Source organism: Artemia sp. Qi Xiang Cuo, chromosome 10, assembly GCF_049724085.1.
Source record: "Artemia sp. Qi Xiang Cuo chromosome 10, ASM4972408v1, whole genome shotgun sequence".
Classification (NCBI taxonomy): Eukaryota; Metazoa; Arthropoda; class Branchiopoda; order Anostraca; family Artemiidae; genus Artemia; species Artemia sp. Qi Xiang Cuo.
The window spans coordinates 28,132,219-28,151,694 of record NC_142803.1 but is presented as its reverse complement, the minus strand read 5'-3'; the positions used below and the strand labels follow the sequence as shown (position 1 = coordinate 28,151,694).

General features: G+C 33.9%; 1 protein-coding gene across 1 annotated transcript; it reads left to right on the top strand.

Annotated features, from left to right (window-relative positions):
- Positions 1-4,992: 4,992 nt before the first annotated feature.
- On the top strand, positions 4,993-17,461 carry LOC148947633 (PRELI domain containing protein 3B-like). Its single transcript, XM_089096177.1, has 4 exons — positions 4,993-5,103; positions 11,687-11,942; positions 13,767-13,940; positions 16,560-17,461. Exons 1-4 carry the CDS (start codon positions 5,072-5,074, stop codon positions 16,722-16,724), a joined length of 627 nt encoding a protein of 208 aa, XP_088952303.1. The 5' UTR covers positions 4,993-5,071; the 3' UTR covers positions 16,725-17,461.
- The last annotated feature ends 2,015 nt before the right edge of the window (positions 17,462-19,476 follow it).

The following is a 19,476-nucleotide window of genomic DNA, read 5'->3' as shown; positions in this document are numbered from 1 at the left end:
CACATCCAAGGTATCACAAACTTTTTCGTTTTCCTCTATATTTTTTCCTGCAACTCTATCTCGGTTAAGCAAGTTCTCAAAATGTTCGGCCTATCTCGCTTTAGCTTTTTCCTTATCGCTAATTGCCACCGCATTCCTATCTTTAACTGGGACAAGTCCGGATTGACTACTACCTCTCAATTTGTTAACGTGCCAGTACAATATTTTACTATTATGCCGTCTAGCTGCATCTTCTAAATCCTCGGCAATTTTAGCCATGGCCTCCACTTCACATCTCCTTAGTTCATATTTCAATGCTTTCTCCACTTTCTTTACATTTCTTTTGTTTTCATGCAATCTATCACTCAGATAATTCTTGTACAAGTCCTTTCTCCTTTCTATTAAACATAAAGCTTTTTCACTAATATTCTTAGCTCTAGTTCTAGCTTTCTTCCCTAATACACCTTCAGCAACTTCACAAATTATTTTTCGAAAATTATTCCAACTATCTTACACATTATCAAATTTTAAACTCAAGTTTAGCATTCAACTGTTCCTGGAAAGTTTCTCTCAAATTCTCATCCTGGAGTCTACTAACATCATAAATTCCCGGGAGGTAATTACCCTTCCGATTTTTCAGCTTTAGATTAACCCTTGACGCTACTAGATGGTGATCTTTACTTTTAACATGAATAACACCAATCCTATATACCCTAGTATCCTGTATGGATTCTGCCAGTCTTCGCTTTAATATAGCATAATCAATAAGGTTTGCTGTCTTACCATCACGTGTATATCATGTTAACTTAAGAGCCATTTTATGACCTAACACCGTATTGGTTATAACTAGATTGTTATACCTACAAAATTGCAAAAGTCTGTATCCATTACTGTTTTCTTTTCCTACACCAAATTTACCCAAGCTGGGATACCATATATCCTTATTTCTACCAACCTGGGCGGTAAAATCTCCCAGTAATAATATCATATTTCTACCTGGGACCTTGTCTATTTGCTCCTGTAACTGCAAGTAAAATTCATCTGAGTCACTAGTATCTCCGTCGGTCGGTTCTACAGGGGCTTATACTACTATAACTGATACCCTGAACTTTCTATAGCAGCTCCCTTATTCATCATGAGCCCTACTCCCTGTCTATGTACCCCATCCTTCCTGTCTGAGAAAACAAATTCTATATCACCTAATTTCATGCTTCCTACCCCTGGGACATGAGTTTCTGAAACTCCTAATATATCCATATCGAATCGTCTGAATTCGTCAGTCAAAATGTCGATACGATAGTCATTTTTTAATGTCGTAACATTCCAAGTTCCAATTTTCATGTTCTTTAAATCATTGAAATTTTTTTCGCCTCAGGAAAAGCAATGATCCCGGATACCAGTGCAGGACGGGAATCACATATCTTCTCAAGTCTACAACGAAGTGCTTAAGTCAGCTTAGAACCGGACAGCAAGAAGTCCCTGGAACCTCCATGAATGGAGGCTTTGTGCAATCCTGGGTCCATCTTGGTCACAACATGGTTTTCAACACTTGATGATGCTCTTCCATCAACAGGAGTCGAAATCCTGCACAGACAATCTCAAGCCTATTACCTCCGACTCATTATATATTCATGCCTACAAATATTATGCTACTATGGGGAGGCAACCCGTAATAGATAAATTAGCTAGGAAGATGTTTTTCCGCCCAAATACGCCCATCAAAACATACCAATCCCAGAAGAATTGTCCATTAGTCAGAATCCCGTGCGAATGCTGTGTCGTTTACTAGGCTATAATTTCCTCGAGCGGCGCCACTCCTCAAGTGGGAATAGAGTTGACCGCAAGGTCCCCAGTCTTGCAGGTACCCCGAAAAGGTCAAGGCAGCCCTTTGCAGAGGCCGTTGTCCATAGATCTGGATCTTACGCCCTGCCACAGTTGTCCACAAGTTATGCAAGCTGTCTATTTTTCATATATAAGGTTTTTATCAAAGAGGTAATCGTATATACTTTAAAAAAAATCCTCATTCGATTTAAATTGAAAGTTCTAGATCTGTTTTTTGAAGTCAAGAATAATCGGACAGTAAGTACACGCCCCCCCCCCTGCCATAAAAACTTGAATATTTTTGTAATTAAAAACGAACAAAAATTAATTAAAAAAAACTTTCCTACAAAAAAGTTTTTCAAAGAAAAGTTCAGTTCATTCTAAAATTAAGCTCAGGAGCTAAAAATACCTTTTTAAGTTCAAGATCAAAACGACTAGAAATTACTATGAAAGAATAAATGAAACCCAAAACGAACAGAAATTAAATAAACAATCATATAAAAAAACATACAAGTAATAATATAAATGAATAAATAGATCTTAAAGCGAATAATGCTTAGATTGAATATGAAAATCAAGCTTAAAACGAAAACAAATATTTTGCTATTAAAGTATAAATGAAACATAAAACGAACAGAAATTAAATAAACAATCAATACGAACAAACATACAATACATATTAATGTAAATGAATAAATAAATGAGTAAATGAATGACGCAGTAGGTTTTAGGCTTCTGCATTGAGGCGATACCCAAACTCTTGTTTGTAGTTATTTTTATTCGATTCAAACTTGATTTGCATATTCTTTTTAAGTTTCACTCGTTTTAAAATTTATTTATTCATTTACATTAATATATATTGTATGTTTGTTCGCATTGATTGTTTATTTAATTTCTGTTCGTTTTAAGTTTCATTTATACTTTAATAGCAAAACATTTGTTTTCGTTTTAAGCTTGATTTTCATATTCAATCGAAGCATTACTCGCTTTAAGATCTATTTATTTATTTATATTATTACATGTTGATTGTTTTTTGCTACGAATGATTATTTAATTTCTGTTCGTTTTGGGTTTCATTTATTATTTAATAGTAGTTTATGGTCGTTTTTATTTTGAAATTTAACAGGTATTTTTATCTCCTGATTTTAAGTTTAAAATGGCCTTTACTTTTCATTGAAAAACTTCTTTTTCGGAAAGTTTTTTTTAATTAATCAATAAATAAATGAAGCTCAAAATGAACAGAAATTAGAATAAACAGCCGAGTCAAACTTGAGACAAGCAAAAATAAACATTAGTAGGGCTGATAACCCCCATGCCTTCTCAAGACCAAAACATAATTTGTGCTTTACTGAAAACAAAATATGTTTAAATATTTTCATTTTTTACTTAAATAAGTAAAAAACTTTTTTTACTCACTTTTTTGCCCATTTTTATTTTAAGGAATAATAATCAGTATAGGTATGTATATTAAACTGACAATCCACGGTCATTTTTTTTTTTCAGTAAAAGTTATGTTCTGGTCTTGAGAAGGCATTAGTGTTGTCAGCCCTAGTAATGTTAATTTTTGCTCGTTTTGAGTTTTACTCGGCTATTTATTATAATTCTTGTTTTGAGTTTCATTTAATTGTTGATACTGATTTGTGGTAGTTTTACGCTTAGAAGATTAGGCTATTTGACTTTATTTCTTCCCATTTTTGGATTAATAGAGCTCTTTACTTTTCTTTGAGAATTGTGTTAAACTGCGGTTATTCTGTGGCAAGTTTCTTTTTAAATTAATACAAATATATGACACCATCATTCAGCCAGGGGGGGGGGGGCCGGGGCCCCCTTGCCCCCCTCCTTATGGGCGCCCATGGCTTCCATCTCTTCTAATTTTATAAATATCTACCTTAAACCTTCAGTTTGAATAGTCAATCCCCCAAAAAAAGTCGTAACCAATCTAGATCGTTTTTTCTTTCTGGCCAAAAAAGGCTAGTGTGCCAAATTTCAGTAAAATTATCGAGCAGTTTTCGAAAAAAAAATACATGGTACGTGGCAGGCTTATATACGTATTTATCAAACGGCATGCATGGCCAATGTGGTCATAAAACGTCAGTATCAGAACTTAATTTTTAAAAGGAGGGTCCAGGTGTTAAGCTTGTCTTGAAGATTTTTTTGATGATAGTGCCGTATGTTGAACAATAATGTTGCAATGTTTATTAAATGATTAATTTATCAAAATTGCAAATTCATGTTTATGTTAACAATTTCTATTAAAAAATCATAAGATTAAGAGTGGTAAGTAGGTGCAAGCTTTTATGTCTGAATGTACAAGCACGTTATTACCTCAGTGTTTTAGGGAAATGTTTACAAGTGGTGTTAATTTCCATAATTACTAGACTAGAGCATTGCCACTTAATCGGCGACCTCAGGTTATTACTAATCGATCCGTTTTTTCTAAAAGACATGTTGGTCCTCGGGTCTTGGAACCATTACCTCAGGCTATTTCGACAATTGGTGATCTAAATGAATTTCGAAGTAAACTAAAAGGACAGTGTTTGTCTACATATGAACTTTAATCCCTGCTGAGCGAATTTTCTTTCGAGTGACTGTGACATAATTTTTTTTAGGAGGGCGACGAGGAGATAGAATAGAAGAATAATTTTTAATTTCGGGTCTTCGGTATCCAGTTAGGTCGTGAAATTTATTAAAAATTAATTTATTTCGTTTATTTTTTATTTATTTATATATTATCTATAGTTTTGTCATTTTTGTGGGGGGGGGGGTGCTAAGGATGGCTGGTAGAAATTGTGTATGTAGGTTTTTGTAAAGGTTGATGTCTACCCATACAAGTTTTATAAGCTTCGGGTTTTGTTGTTAATGTTTTTTATTTCTTTTATTAAAACCCTTCTTTCTCTTTTCTTTCTCTAGATAATTTATGATTAGTTCACACGTTATTTGTAATTTTCCTGAATATTTCTCTAAGATTAAATATTCGGAATATGCTAGCTTTTAACAGGTATGGAATGAAGAAGGAGTTTGAAATGATTTTTGGAAGGAAAAGAAGGCAAACAAACACAAGGAAAATTTATTAGTTACCAAATAATTGATCAGCGAGTCATCTATATCATACATTTTTCATCAGTAGTCATAGTTAGGAGCACATATTTAAGCTAAAAAAAAGATGGCAGTAATTCTGAATTATATCAGACTTTAACAACGAAAACGGCTATAAAACTTTACATAACATTTTTCTTGATTGGTTGAACTCTGTCCTGAAAGCTCAACAAAAATGAAAATATGGACTTCAGAACACACTTTCAAGTAACTGCACTTTTCTTTTTGATAACCGTCATTCTAGCGTGGAATCACGAAAGGATTTGGTTCAGGCCTCACTAGGCTAGTAATCTATTTTTCGAGGGTTGGGCTACTGATTTCTTAAGAATTGCTTAGTGATTTTGAGTAAATGGTAACACCCTTTGCAAAGATTTAGTTGAGGAACTTGCTACCTTGGAAATTAGTTATTGAAGCCAGGACCTAAAATCAGCCTAAGGAATATGTTGTCAAGCTAGGCTATTATCTGAGCAGATTTGTAGTTAACAGCATAAATTAGCTAGGGGGAAAGTGAATGTGTCAGTTGATGCCTTTTTGCTCTTTTGTAATTTAGTAATATTTTCAGAGGGGAAATTATAGTTTTGGCCCTCAGGGGGGGGGGGGGGTGGTCCCAAAAGCTAAGATGTTCCAGTAAAGTTCTACAAAATCATATTATTGAGTTAGGACTATAGTGAATACACCATTTGATGCCTTTTTTATGCTGATTACAAATATAATAAGCATTTCTATTGTAAATGAATTTCAGCCCCCCCCCCTATATAGGCTATACATAACCTAACCTTGAATTGGCATATATAGGGGAGGGGGGGGGGGGGCTGACATTCATTTCAGATAGAAATGCATATTATATTTGTAATCAGCATATAAAAAGGCATCAAATGGTGTATTCACTTTAGTCCTAACTCAATAATATGATTTTGTAGAACTTTACCAATGTTCAATAGTAGCCTAACCAACAGTTTAAAAACACATTCCATTAAACCATATCAATATCAATGTTTTCTTTTTCAAAATTGAAGAAATGTATTTACATAGACCTAGGCTGTCTTTGAAACCTTCTAACTTGAGATTGAGCAAAGTTGTGAAGCTGAAAACAATTCCATTTAAGAAGATCTGAATTGGTATAAATAGGGGTGAGGTAAAATTCATTTCTGACAAAAATGATCATTATATTTGGAAAGAGCATAAAAAAGGCATCAAGTGGTATATTCACTTTATTTGTAAGTTGATAATATGAATTGGTAAAAATTTACCCAAGTGGTAAATTTTTACAAGCTTTCACTTTTATAACACACAGATTTTGAAGGTCATCATAGGTTAGGATCCTCTTGAGAGAGAAGCAGTGTAAGATAGTTACTTCAAAATATCTTCCCTGGACATACTTAAGCCTATAGACCCATCCCTGAAAGTTTCATTTTCCTAACCCCTTTCCAAGATAGCCAAAAGAAGCTAAAGCAGAATTTTACCTAAAATTCTACTAAAATATCAGGAATTGTATTTTCAGAACTAAAGTCAGAGAAAAAGAAACTGATAACTGAAAATTAGGGTAAAATGTTGCTTTATGAAATTTTCAATAGGTAGGCAAATTTCAGGACCCTCTAGAGAGAGAACAAGTGGAGGTAGGTACTTGAAAATACCTTCCCAGGGCATACTTTAGCCTGTAGATCCAGCCCTGAAAGTTTTATTTTCCTAACCTAACCCCTTTCCAAGATAGCTAAAAGTAGCTAAAGTAGAATTTTACCTTTTTTTGTACTTTATTTAAGAAGATCTATTTTGCAAGATTTCACTTTTATAAAACAAAGATTTTTAAAGTTCATCAAAGGTCTGTGCCCTCTAGAGGGGATAGGAGTAGAGATAGATACTGCAAAATACCTTCATTGACATACTTTAGTCTATAGAGCCATCCATAAAAACTGCCCTCAACTCCAGTTTGCCCCCCCCCTCCCAGCTGAAACTTAATTTCTTAAAAAATCTTGTCAAAACCATGAAAAGCCTTAATAATTCAATCATCCACAGAAATGGGTAAGTTTTCTTTTGTATATTTTTGCCTCTATGGTACTATATGGCTCATTTTTCAGTTTCAATTGCCATTTTTGTTTGAATTGGGAAAATTGTCTCCAACTTTGTCCCTGTCCCACCAGGATCTTGACAAAATTTTATCACTGAAATAACAGTGTTTTCTTTTAGTTTTGTAAATATCCTATGGCTATTTCTGGCACCATCAGAGGGATGGGTGGGGTACATTGTAAGAAAAAGTACCTTGATATTTAAAAAGAGCATAAAAAATAAGAATCCAGTGGTATGTTTGTTTTTGTGTTATAATGTTCAGGAGAAAGTTTGCCCCCCTATTTCTGAGTTTCCCTTTGGCTGTGAATAAGACCATCATGGTTGTAGTAGCAATGTAGTTACCATGGCTCATAGTAACCAAAAAAGTGATTTGAAACCCTATAAAATGGCATTGGATCAATATAAAAATACACTACCAAGATTGCCTTTGCTGTAAACCTTATAAATTACAGTTCATTGGCTTGAACAACAAGAAAAATCAAAATATGGGAAGCACTGATGTGTCCTCTTTATTTTATTTGCTGGTAGCAGGGCTCTAGAACATCATAGAGAGCTATTTAATGGCTCATTTTAAAGGAAATTGGTTATCTGCTTTGTTTGCTAGTTAACAAAACACAACATTAAAAACAAAAATTAAAAAAAAAACATTTTCCTATACAAGATGATGAACAATGTCAGAAGTATTCATTTTAAATGGCATCAAATGTAAAAACTGTGATGACATTTGTTGTAATGATATTAGTCGGCAATATGAAAGGGTGTCAAGTCATAATGCCTTACCAATTTTAATTTGGTAATTTGTGATGCTGTCATTTATAGTAAAGAATAGCCATAGTAACCAAAATAAAATGCAATTTTTGACAATTGTATCCAAGGCTGTACCCAGAGGGGAGGGGGTAGGGGTTTGAACCTCCCCCCAAAATGTTTTTTTGACTTGTAAAAACATAATATAAATGAATATAAACAAATTTTGTATGCATTTTTTGAGGTTTTTTTTTGTGTAAACAAAAGAAATAAATAGGTATTTTGATGCTAACATGACCATGTCTGATAAATATGTATCCTGAGTCAGTATGACCTCCCCTGAACCATGGGGGACCTAAAGTATGCTAACTACTTACTGTACACAGAAATTGATAACAGCATTCAAAGATAGATTTATCAAAACTAGTTCAACAAACAAATTAAAACACGGAATAGTATGCTTTGACCATACACAGAATATACAAGAATATCTACACAACGTAAGAATATCAGTAGAAGCGAAATTCGGCAAAATTTCTGGAGACTTGTATGACAAACTCATACTACGTACCTTTTTGCAAGGGCTTCCCCCAAAATTATATTGAATGGTAATATCCGAAAACATCCAAACATTGGAACGTACGGTTGAGGAAGTAGGGTGACTGATTGAAGTTGACATGATCATGGCAAATCACAGTAAAACAAAAATAAATAGCCTAGGTAAATCAAACGCAAGCCTGACCTTCAAGGGTAATCAGACTTCTCCAAATTCCTTTTCAAGGGATTATTCCCCAGTGCCACAAAGAAATAAAATGCAAGAACCCGCTAGGCAGAAAACAGTATGTTTTCAGCCTGTCAAACCAATTAGTTTTGAAAATAACCCTACAATAATAAGATGCTATATTTGTAATCGTGTTGGGCATATCGCAAAAGAGTGCCACTTTAGGAATAGAAACATAATGGCACCAAGAAATGCTGTCGGTAATCACAGTTTATATAATTATCCAGAAAGCTTATTGCAGATCATTTCTGGTCTTCATTCTCGGTGCAAACAAAAAGCTCCTCCCACTTCTTTCTTCACTTATGGATCAGTGTGTTTGTGTCTATCAATGAGAAATGGTTACAAAGTGCATTATTCGTAATAGCGGGTTTCCACTTGTTTCGCAACTGACTTGTCTACCCGTGAAAAGATCTGATGCCACTTATGTTTCTATCTGCAAAAACGCTCTCCGGAGCACTTGCACCCAGGGCTGGGTTTTTATAATGAGTGAGATAGGGAATGATCATACTGGATAATTATATTAACTGTGTTGGTAATACACAATATTATGGCAACCATTTGTTCAGGAGAACAAATCTTAGCGTTGGTGGTGCACAAGGCTATAGCCAAGGAAGACTGCACCCACCAGTACCTTACAATACGTACCAACAGAATTTGTATAACCCTCCCCCCAATAGACAAAATCGATTTGAAAACCCAAATACTCGCCAAAGCCAACATAATGCAAGAATGGTATATAGAAATCACGAAAATTTGCTGATGGGAAGTGCAAATTTTTCAAGCTGACAGCAAACTGTCGCAAGAAACCCTAACTACTGTAATAATACATGGCGTAGGCAGACAAATGTAAATTAATTAGATATGCTTATGGAATCTCACATATCCGAATCTCTATTGCAGACACCAAAGTACGAAGTAAATCCACAGAGAAACATGTCAGGCCCCTCAGAAGAATAAATTGGACCCAGAAGGGATCCAGAATATTTTATAGGTCCAACCCAATAGTAGTACCATCTTGTAGTGATAGTAATAATATGTTACCTATATTTAATGATTTTTGTGTGGCAAATGTTTACTCTAAGGCATTAGTTGACTCTGGTGCAACAGTTAATATCATAAAATCCTGTGTATTTAATTAGTTGCCTCCGCATATTAGGTAACAGAAGTATTTTAATAATCCCAATTTAACTAGCATAACAGGGCATAAATTTTGATGCAAAAGGTTCAATTCGCCTAGATGTAAAAAGGGATAATAGGATTTTTCCGAAAAATTTTATAATATGCAACAATTTTCTGTATGAAGCCATTATTGGCGAAAAATACTTAACACTACAAGTGGCGCAAGCCCTAATGGTACAAGGCCAAATCCTTTAATGGTAGACTACGTTCTCTACTAAAATGAGGTAATTTCTTAGAATGGGCCATGTGGCCTTTGACCTTGAGGCTGTGTACGAGATTTGTTGAACCCCATGGGGTACCCAAGCCAAAACATAAAAGAGGGGGAGGGGGGGGTATTGCCCTTCAATACATTCTAGCTTTTAAAAAGATGCTAGAACTTTCATTTTCTGATCAAATCAACCCCTTCCAAATTGGTACTAATCTCCCTTCATAATGGGGGCCCAAAGAAGAAGATACATGGTAGGTACAATGGTCTCTCATTAGTTTAGGCTGCAACATTGACTAGGGGAGATACTGGGAGCAGGAAGGCATGCAGTTTGTCAACCATGAAGGGCTACTTTTGCTCTCAGTGCTATATTCAAAATGTTGCAATATACTTATATTTCTTTTGAAGGTTAGCAATTAGCACTTGGGTCTGCAATGTGGTATTTACATAGACCTTCCATGAAAAGGGAAGGGCTATGGGATCTTAAAGTTCATTTAGATAAATTTCTCTGTGATCGAAATTCTAACAAGATATAATATTTTTACTTTTCTAATTCAATTCACTGATAAACTTTTTCATTGAAAGTAGCCATTTACATAATTTGGAGTTGTTCCCCCTCTTTTTCTTTGAAACAACTGAAATTCCTGATCAAAATATTATGACACAAAAAATGTGAGATTCTGTGTTTTTTTTTAGTTAAGAACTTGAAAATCCTATGAGAGGGTTCTTTGGCATCCAGAAGTTGAATGTGCAATTTTTATTGAAACTCTAGCACTTTTGGAGGGGCAATTCTTTTTCCAGAATCATGCAAATTTACATGTGATAATGGCCTTGAAGGGTTTCCTGAAATCTAATGAATTTTACATATTTGGAATTGTGTTGGTGCATTTTGGTCTTTATTTACAGTTTGTTAAGACAAACTGAAAACACCAAAGCCAATTCACTAGATGATTGCATATGCCCAGTGTGGGTAAATAGCTGACCCTTTGTTTGTTGTGGATAAGAACTAAATTTTTCTGTTACACTCCTTCCTGAACAGCTGTGCCTGAAAATGTTCCCCTCCCCCCCCCCCTTCCCTAAGGGTTGTGTTCCTGCACATGCTTATGATTTCACTCAAATGTGGAAACGGGTCCGGCTCTTGGGGGGGGGGGGGTAGCTGCTTAAAAACAAGTTTTTTCAAGGCACTCTGGCTCAACCTATGGCCCTTTGTGTGCTGTTTGGTATCATTGATCTCTATGCTTTTTCATGTCCCTTAGCTGATACATGTTTCTAAAAAGAACATAGAAATGTACAAAGATCTACAATTCTGGGCAAAGAATGAAAGTTGTTTTTTGGAAATTACTGAAGGATTGTTACAATTTTCTGAGTTCTTGTGTTTATATTATGATATAGATTATGGTATGTTAAGCTCTCTAGAAAAAAAAATATCTAGAATTCCCCCAAACTGATGCATCTTATGTATACACATATCCAAGACTTTTGAGGCCCATTGGAGGAAACTTGAGAATGTACTTAAAAAGGTTCATTGATGCTACAATTTTTCCAAGAAACCATTATAGCCAAGCCTAGTAAATGATTTATAATAAACAGTAAATCCCCTGAAGTTGTTTTTTTTATCATAGAATTTTGAAACCCCAATATTTCTCATTTTGCTTCTATGAAGCTATACATTTGACAAATTAATTGCCATCAGAATCGGTGTGAGAGGTTATTTGATTTTGAGTTTGTAAAAAAAGACAATTTGAGATTTCGTTAAGACATTCTTGCAGCATATTTAGAATTAGATGCAGAATTCTTGATTATTTTCTATGTTTTAGCCATCCATGGGAAACTGTTGCCCAAGCAATGTGGAGAAAATATCCAAATCCCCACAATCAAGCAGTTGTGGCAATTGATGTCTTAGATAGGACAGTAAAAGAAGATGGCACTCTTCAATCTGACCGATTGATTAGTTCAAACTGGCATCTGCCAGATTGGGCAAAACGGATTGTAGGTGCTGCAGACTTCTGCTATGCTAGGGAACACTCTACTGTAGATCCAACAAAGAAGGAAATTACAATGTATACAACAAATGTAAGTTATCTTTACTGAATTATTTGTTGTTTTTGTTAAGATAATGGACATACATCAACTGTTAAATAGTGATTTCAGTTCTAATATTGTCTTAAAAAGTGATGAGACTAACCATAACAAAATAATATCACAATTGGAATGTGCGTGGACCAATAGAAGAAATGAAGTATTTTACTGTGTAAACATTTTTTTTCCATTCAGAACAAAATATTCTTTAAAAACTGTTATTTTAATAATATTTTCATAAGTGTGCAAAAACTGGATAACAAAAGAGATGTTTGTTTTTTAGAAGAAAAAAGATTTGGAACATTAGGTCTTGAGATTGGCATTGTTTAATTATTACTTAAATATGATAAATATGACCTGAAAATTCCCTTATACCTGTCTGCTAAGTAGGGTAGTAAGTGCTTAAATAGCCCTAATTCTTTTTCTTATGCATTTGGCAGTTTTACAGGTTCATAGTCATAGGAAAAACATCATTGTTTGTCAGGCTGGCTTATTTTATTTATTTTTTAAAGTTAAAATTGGTGATGAAGGTAAATCATGGACTCCTGTTTATTGCCCTACTATAAGGGTGTAGGGCATTATTCAAAGATATAGTTCCATTCTTGATTTCTGCAGAAAATTCGGCATAAATCAGGTAGCAATTCGGTAAAATTTACGAAGATCGCCCCTCCAATGAAATGAGTCTCGGGACGCCCCTGACTACAACTAGGCCAATACCAACAATAATCACGTGTATCCAATGCAAATATAGCTTATTTACATATCCCTTAAAAGTTGGCCACTTTCCACTGTTACCCCTTTTCTTTTTCTGCCTTTTTTGCCATTTTTAAATGGTTGAATTATTTATTTACACATAATGTCACTCATCCTTGCTTATTCTGCATTTTTTGGAGTTAGCAGATATAACTGATCCCGATTTTTTCAAGTAGCAATCTTCCTAGCTTGTGATATCATTTACCTCTCGTGAAACCCTATGGACATGTAATCGGGTGTGTCGGATAAGTAATCTGGGTTTGGTTAAACGCACTAAGGATGGCTGACTATTGTTGGAGCATCACGCAAGAAGGTCCATTGATGAAATACTCCAGGAATAGCTAGAAACGAAAATATTCACCTTGATATGTATGTTTACCGTTTGCTAAAATAAACTACTATTTGAATGTTTGCATTTGAACTTGTAGTGTTTTGAAATAAGTATGATATAAATAAATTTATTCTTTGTTAACAGGTTGCCATATAAGTTTTCTCCTTATCTTTCTTAATATACAAAATTATGATTGGCTTTTGAGACAAAAACAGAGTATTCTTTTACTTACAAAATTTCACATGCTAGTGAAAAACCAAGGTCATTTGTATGTTCAAAAACCAAGGGTTAATTAAAAACAATCCCATATCTTAGGTCAACGAAATGACTGTTCCTCAGTGAACTCAAAAGGCACTAAAATCCTGTAAAATAAAATCATTATCTGTTAATAATACTTACAAATAAATATGCTGTGGTAAATCTGTTTTATATGCTTTAAAAAACAGATTTCAGAAGGGACATTAATACTGATGGTTATCCAGAATTTGATTCTAGTGATGAAATTATGTGAAAGTGTCTCCATAATAATCCATAGAAGAAGAAGAACTAATCACTGTATTAAAACATCGAGTTCATTGATATGTCCCCTAAACTGCTCCTAATAATAGAAAAATTAACAATAAAAGTAAATTATTATTAGAATGAATGGTTTGTTTTATTTTAATAATGAAAGATTAGTCTGTCAAATCTTATTGCTTTCTTTGTTATAACCTTTTTTTTTCATTTTATTTTAGTTGACCTTTTGCAACATTCTCTCAGTAGATGAGCGACTGTCATATAGTGTTGACCCAACCAACTCAACGAAGACACATATGAAGCAAGAGGCTGTAATAGCTGTTCGGGGTGTTCCCCTCTCCTCATACATGGAATCATTCCTGGCTAATACTATTTCAAGCAATGCCCGAAAAGTGAGCTTATTTTATTATAAATCTCATTTTATTCATTAAAAAAGGTCAATTTTATTGTAAAAAAAATAATAAATATATATTCCGTATCCAGGGGGATATGGCCTTTTTGTCTGACTCGTAAAAACGTAAAAAAATGCACATTAAAAAGTTTTTGGTGCGTTTATTAGAGTCCCCCCCCCCCTAACAAAATCCTGGATATGCTCTTGTATTTATGAATTGTTAATAGCAAGGTTCTGAGGCTTTTTTATTGAAAAATATACTGAGAAATCAAAGTTTAAATAAATTCATTACAAAAATTTCTGCCTTGTTGTATGTTACATAGTTATTTTTCTAAAATTGCTTCTTCCGTACTTTGGTCGAATTATTGAGATTAAAAATTCACCAAAAAGAAGCTGCAGCCATATTGTAGAAATTTTTTTTTGAAAAAATAGTAGAATGCCATCAAATTATGGTCCCATGAAACTTGTTAACAAAAAGAGGAATCTCACTTGAGTTAACAATTATTGTTTTCAAAATTTTTCTGCATGTAAAAGATGTAGCATCTAGAAAAAAAAGTACTTAAAAATGAACCGTGGAACTATAACTTGGAGCTACAAGTTTCAGAATTTTTATCTGAAGTAGGTGTCTACCCTCAATGTAGGTTGGTGGAAAAAAATTTGAAGCTTTAAATCAACGTGATTGAATCTGCTTACAAGGGTTAGGTTTTTGCTCTTTTTTTCTGAATATTTTCTGAAGGTAGTTTCTCCTTTCTGCAGAATTTGCTGTATTTATATTATTTCTTATATATTTTAATCTGCAGATTCTGAGCACGTAATGAAGCGTTGGATATTCAAGAGTTTTAATTATTCATTTACAGTAATCCCTGCTTGTTTTAAGCTTGAATTATTATAAACTCTAAATCTACTTGTTTTAGGCTTTATTGTTGCTCTTTACTTCTCTTTTTTAAATCTTTTTTTAGCTTAATTTATGAAAAAAATGTGAGAGGGCTGAACTTAATAGTAAAACTGCCAAGAGGGGCCTGACGCTTTCTGAACAGCATTTTTCCAAATTTTCAGCTTTTGCAAGACATTTCTCGTTTCAAGACATATCTCAATTTTGTTGGAAATTTTGTTTTCTAATTTAAAACTAGATATACTGCATCTTGTTTGAACATGAATAAAACGCAAAAGAGGTGGCAGCACTTGATTGTATCAAATACTACTGTTCCAAAAAACAAGATACAGTTTGGGATAAGTAGAAACAGAACAGCTGACTAATTTTAGTAGTATTGATGTAGGTAACCTGTGGTAGCATAGTAGATTGATGCTCTGCTTGGCAATACGAGGCCCAGTGTTCGATCCTTGCCGTAGCAAGGCTGGGGGACATGCTTGCTACTTGTCCCTGTAAAACACCCAGCAACTGAAACGTCTACTGGATGCCATATGTGCCAGCAATAGCTCTGGAGGATCTTTTCCCCTATCCTTTTTATTGATGTAAATGAAGGCTTCTGAACCCTTTCATGGCTCACGTCCTTTGAATCCCGTAATATTATCTTGAATTACATTTGAATTAACTAATAAGGTATTGCCGAATTAATATTTTATTTATTGTTGGACTCAAAATAAATGGGTTTATTTCAAATTTTATAATTTTACGGTAAAGTGATCAGATGGCTCTTAACAGTTCCATGCTAATGGTGTTTGCTCGAGGATTTAAGTGTGAAACCATTGCACAAAACTAGTCTGTTGGAATTGCAGTGTTCAGCTGAATAATGTGGCTTCACTTGGGCATGTAGTGCATAAAAGTGTTTTGGTAGCTTTGAAGCCATTCCTACTAAAATACTTTTGTTCCAATATGGAGACTTTCTCACTTTCTAGCTTGTTTTCTGTTCATTTTTTATCTTTAAGTTAAAACGCTGTTTTGTTTGGGCGTTACGATATATACTATATTAGATAATTGTATATAAACTCTTTCTAATGTAGCTCCTAGAAAACATGTCTCTTACCCTGTGCCCTCGGTTTGTGACAAAACTCTAGTATTAGCAACGAAATATTTTAATTCTAAAGACGCTCAGACTAACTAATTTAAAACTTAAAAAGAAGAAACTATAATGAACAGTAAGATTGCACAAAAAAATAATAATTAAAAATATATTACAATGAATAAGATTGGGACTGCCCCCCCCCCCTTGTTTTGTTTTTTACTTGGCTCTCTTTTTTAATCCAGCCCCCACTCTCTGTGATGCTTGCTTTGTCTACGTTTTAAATTTATTGTTCTTCATAGTGGATCTTATTGTTACCACCTCAATTTGCCAAGAAAGATGAAAAGGCTCAAATATTCTTCCAAAAGTACCCAATCCCCCCCTCTCCCTCCCCTGCATCATTGAAAGCGGTAATCACATGTCTTTTTGTACAACCCTTAAAATAAAAGAATAATAATTCAGTTATGGTCAGATACATGCCTCTGTTATCTAATGACTTTCCTCTTTTGTTCAGCCAACGAATTGTCTCTGAACAGCTTCAAAAAATGACTTGTTGCCGAAGTATTGTCTGAATTTTTCTTACTCTTCGTAAAAAAAATTATTTTTGAAAAATATAGCTGTTGCTATACTCGAAAAATTAATGATTTTACTTTTTTCAGGGTCGCCTTGCAATGGAATGGGTTATAGGTAAGATTAATACCGAAGTCAGTGATCTTAAAGCTTCAGCATCCACTCTTTGTCAGTCTATAGATGACGTTGCACATGAAATTCAAATTCTGGCAACGCCGAAAGTATCAGCAGCGTCCCCGGAAACGAAAACTTAACATTTGATTATACTGGATTTTAGGCGATTATTACATTAGCTGGCGGCTTAAAAAACCTGAATTGTAACTTGTACAAACGTAAAACTAAAGTTGTTAACTTTTTTGGAGTGGGTTAATTTGTCGCTAGCTTTGAAAGAAAATAAATTGACTAAATTTCTCTCTCTGTTCTTAGTATTTAATTACTGCCATGGATATTTTTAGCTCTTGATTCCACAGTGATCGCTTTTGGCCAGTATCTTATACCCTTTATGTAGTAAAAGTGTTTGGTCTTCATTTTTTTTTCCTGAATCAGGTATATACGATTCTGATCAAATAAAAAAAAATATATACTTTAGGTTTTAATATCCAGAAAGTTGTGCGTTAGTTCGTTCATCAGCTGATTGATAATGAATTTAGAATTGCTTATTCTTAATTTGTTACTTTTATTGCCATGCAAGTGTGGCGTGCTCCTACAAATCCAATCATCTCTTAATGAAATGTTATTTTAGAGTAAGTATTCTAGTCTTAATTAGTAAAATGCCTCAGAACTCCTGGGTTATTTGAAACTCAATTTAAAAATTTATTTTTGTTTTTGAAGGTGCTGGCTAAACTGTAGTCTATATAACTTTTCTATTCCGTTTTTTTTTCTGTGGTCATACTCCATCTTTTTTATTATTGTGAACGAGTGTGGAAGCTCGAGTGTTTATACCAGTCGTATGAAGTTTTGAAATTGTTGAGAAATAAAAACTGCATTCAGACTTTTGTTTTTGCATTTTGTTTGAAAATTTATAACGCATATAATTTTCAACGCCTAGGTAAGTCCGCAAAGTTCAGCCAATAGCAGAAGATTTGTGGAAAATTTCCAAAAAAGAACACACAAATAAGTGTCTACATATATAATGGTGTATACTTGTTTAAATATTTGGCTTGATAAAAGAATAAGGGTTTGACAAAAACAATATTTTCATCTAAGCCTTACTTATTAAAAGGAAAAAAAATGCTTAAGAAGATGATTTTCTCAGGTCCACGTCTGATTAATTTGATTATTAGCTATGAAAAATTGCTGTCAAGTCAAAAAGGTGAAATTTTTGTGTGACCGGGATAAACTTTGTGGAGTGGAATTTTATGAAAAACTTTATTGACGCTGTGGGAGCCCCGCAATATACTTAGCAAACTAATAACCACTTAGCTTTTAAAAGCGCTTAACAAAAACACTGCCTCATCTATTTTGATTCTTTTTGCAAAAGGGGATATAAATCGGAAAGTTCGACTCATTCCGTTTGATTGATCATTTTCTCCCTATAACGTGAAATAACGGCTGTAAGTGAAAAATACATTTCAGTTAAATATAGCTGATTTCCGTAGCTTAATCCGAGAAGAGCAAAAAATAAAGCTACAAGGTCTTATAAAAAAGGCTTATGAACTTTCATGAAAAAAGTGTAGAATGAGCCAAGTCATAATTTACTTTAGTTCGACAAAATCATCCTATTCCTTAAGAGAAAGAACACGAAATCTTAATTTGAACGTTGTTGGAAGATGTGAGAATTGATGTTCTTCTATGGAAGAAGTTGAAAATATTTCTACTAAAAACGGGGGTTATGTTCCTTATGATTTGTAATCCTGGCTCATATAACTCCTCATCCAAATTTAAAACTATTGGGAAAAAAAAGAAGAAGCATGGGAAGGAGATGGAAGTCACAATGAAACTGTACCTTGCTCGTTGTTGTTGTTGATGGGGGAGCGTACACTAGTACTATCAATCACTCTTAACACACATGACCCTTTTTCTTTTATTAATTAAAAAAAAACCTTTACGAAAAAGGAGTTTTCTAAAGAAAAGTAAAGGCCGTATTAAACTTAAGATCAGAAGAAATAGAAACCTACGGTAACTCAAACTGAAAACAACCAGAAATTATTATTAAAGAATAAATGAAACCCAAACGAACAGAAATTAAATAAACAATCACAGCAAAAAAAAACATACAATAGGTACTAATATAAATGAATAAATAAATCTCGAAACGAGTAAAGCATAAGTTGAGTATGCAAATCAAGCCTAAAACGAACCAGAATCTCTACAAAGAAGAGTTTAGTTTTTGCCTGCTTCTCTCACTGTAAAAGTCTAAACCCAGCTACGTCATTGGCGCTTTACTGAAAACTATATATGTCTTGAACCGTCTTGAAAAGTACAAATAAAATCAAACTGAATGTTTGATATATAATGATGAATAAAAAGATTATTCATCAGCATTCATTCCGCTAACATCTAAATACACAGGCAGTGAAATAACTTGAAAAACCAGTTCCTTTTGACAAGAATTGTCATGTTAAGCGGAAATCTTACTTTATAAGACTTGCTATGTTAAGCGGAAATTTTTTGAGAATAATTATAGTCACTGGAATAGTCCCTCAGATGCATTTGTGAGTCTCGGCCCTCATATAAAGAAAACCAATCTTTCTAATTGTAATAACCATATTTCCGGATTAATTATGACTTCTGTTAATTTATTTGAAACTACAAGAAATTAATCGAAAATTGAACGGAATAGAAATAGTTTCGTCGCAGGTTCAAGAACTTAGAAGCGACCTATCTGCTATTTCTTCACGAATTGATTCGACAGTAGAGAAGTTCTCGGAGGATACGCCACAGTCGAAGAAAGATTACCTAAGTTTGCAAGCTGAAATGTCGGCTACTAACCTAAAATTGCAAAGACTAGAAAATGGGTCTAAAAAGTGTAATTTGGTCCTGTATAATTTCGATCCTACAAACAAA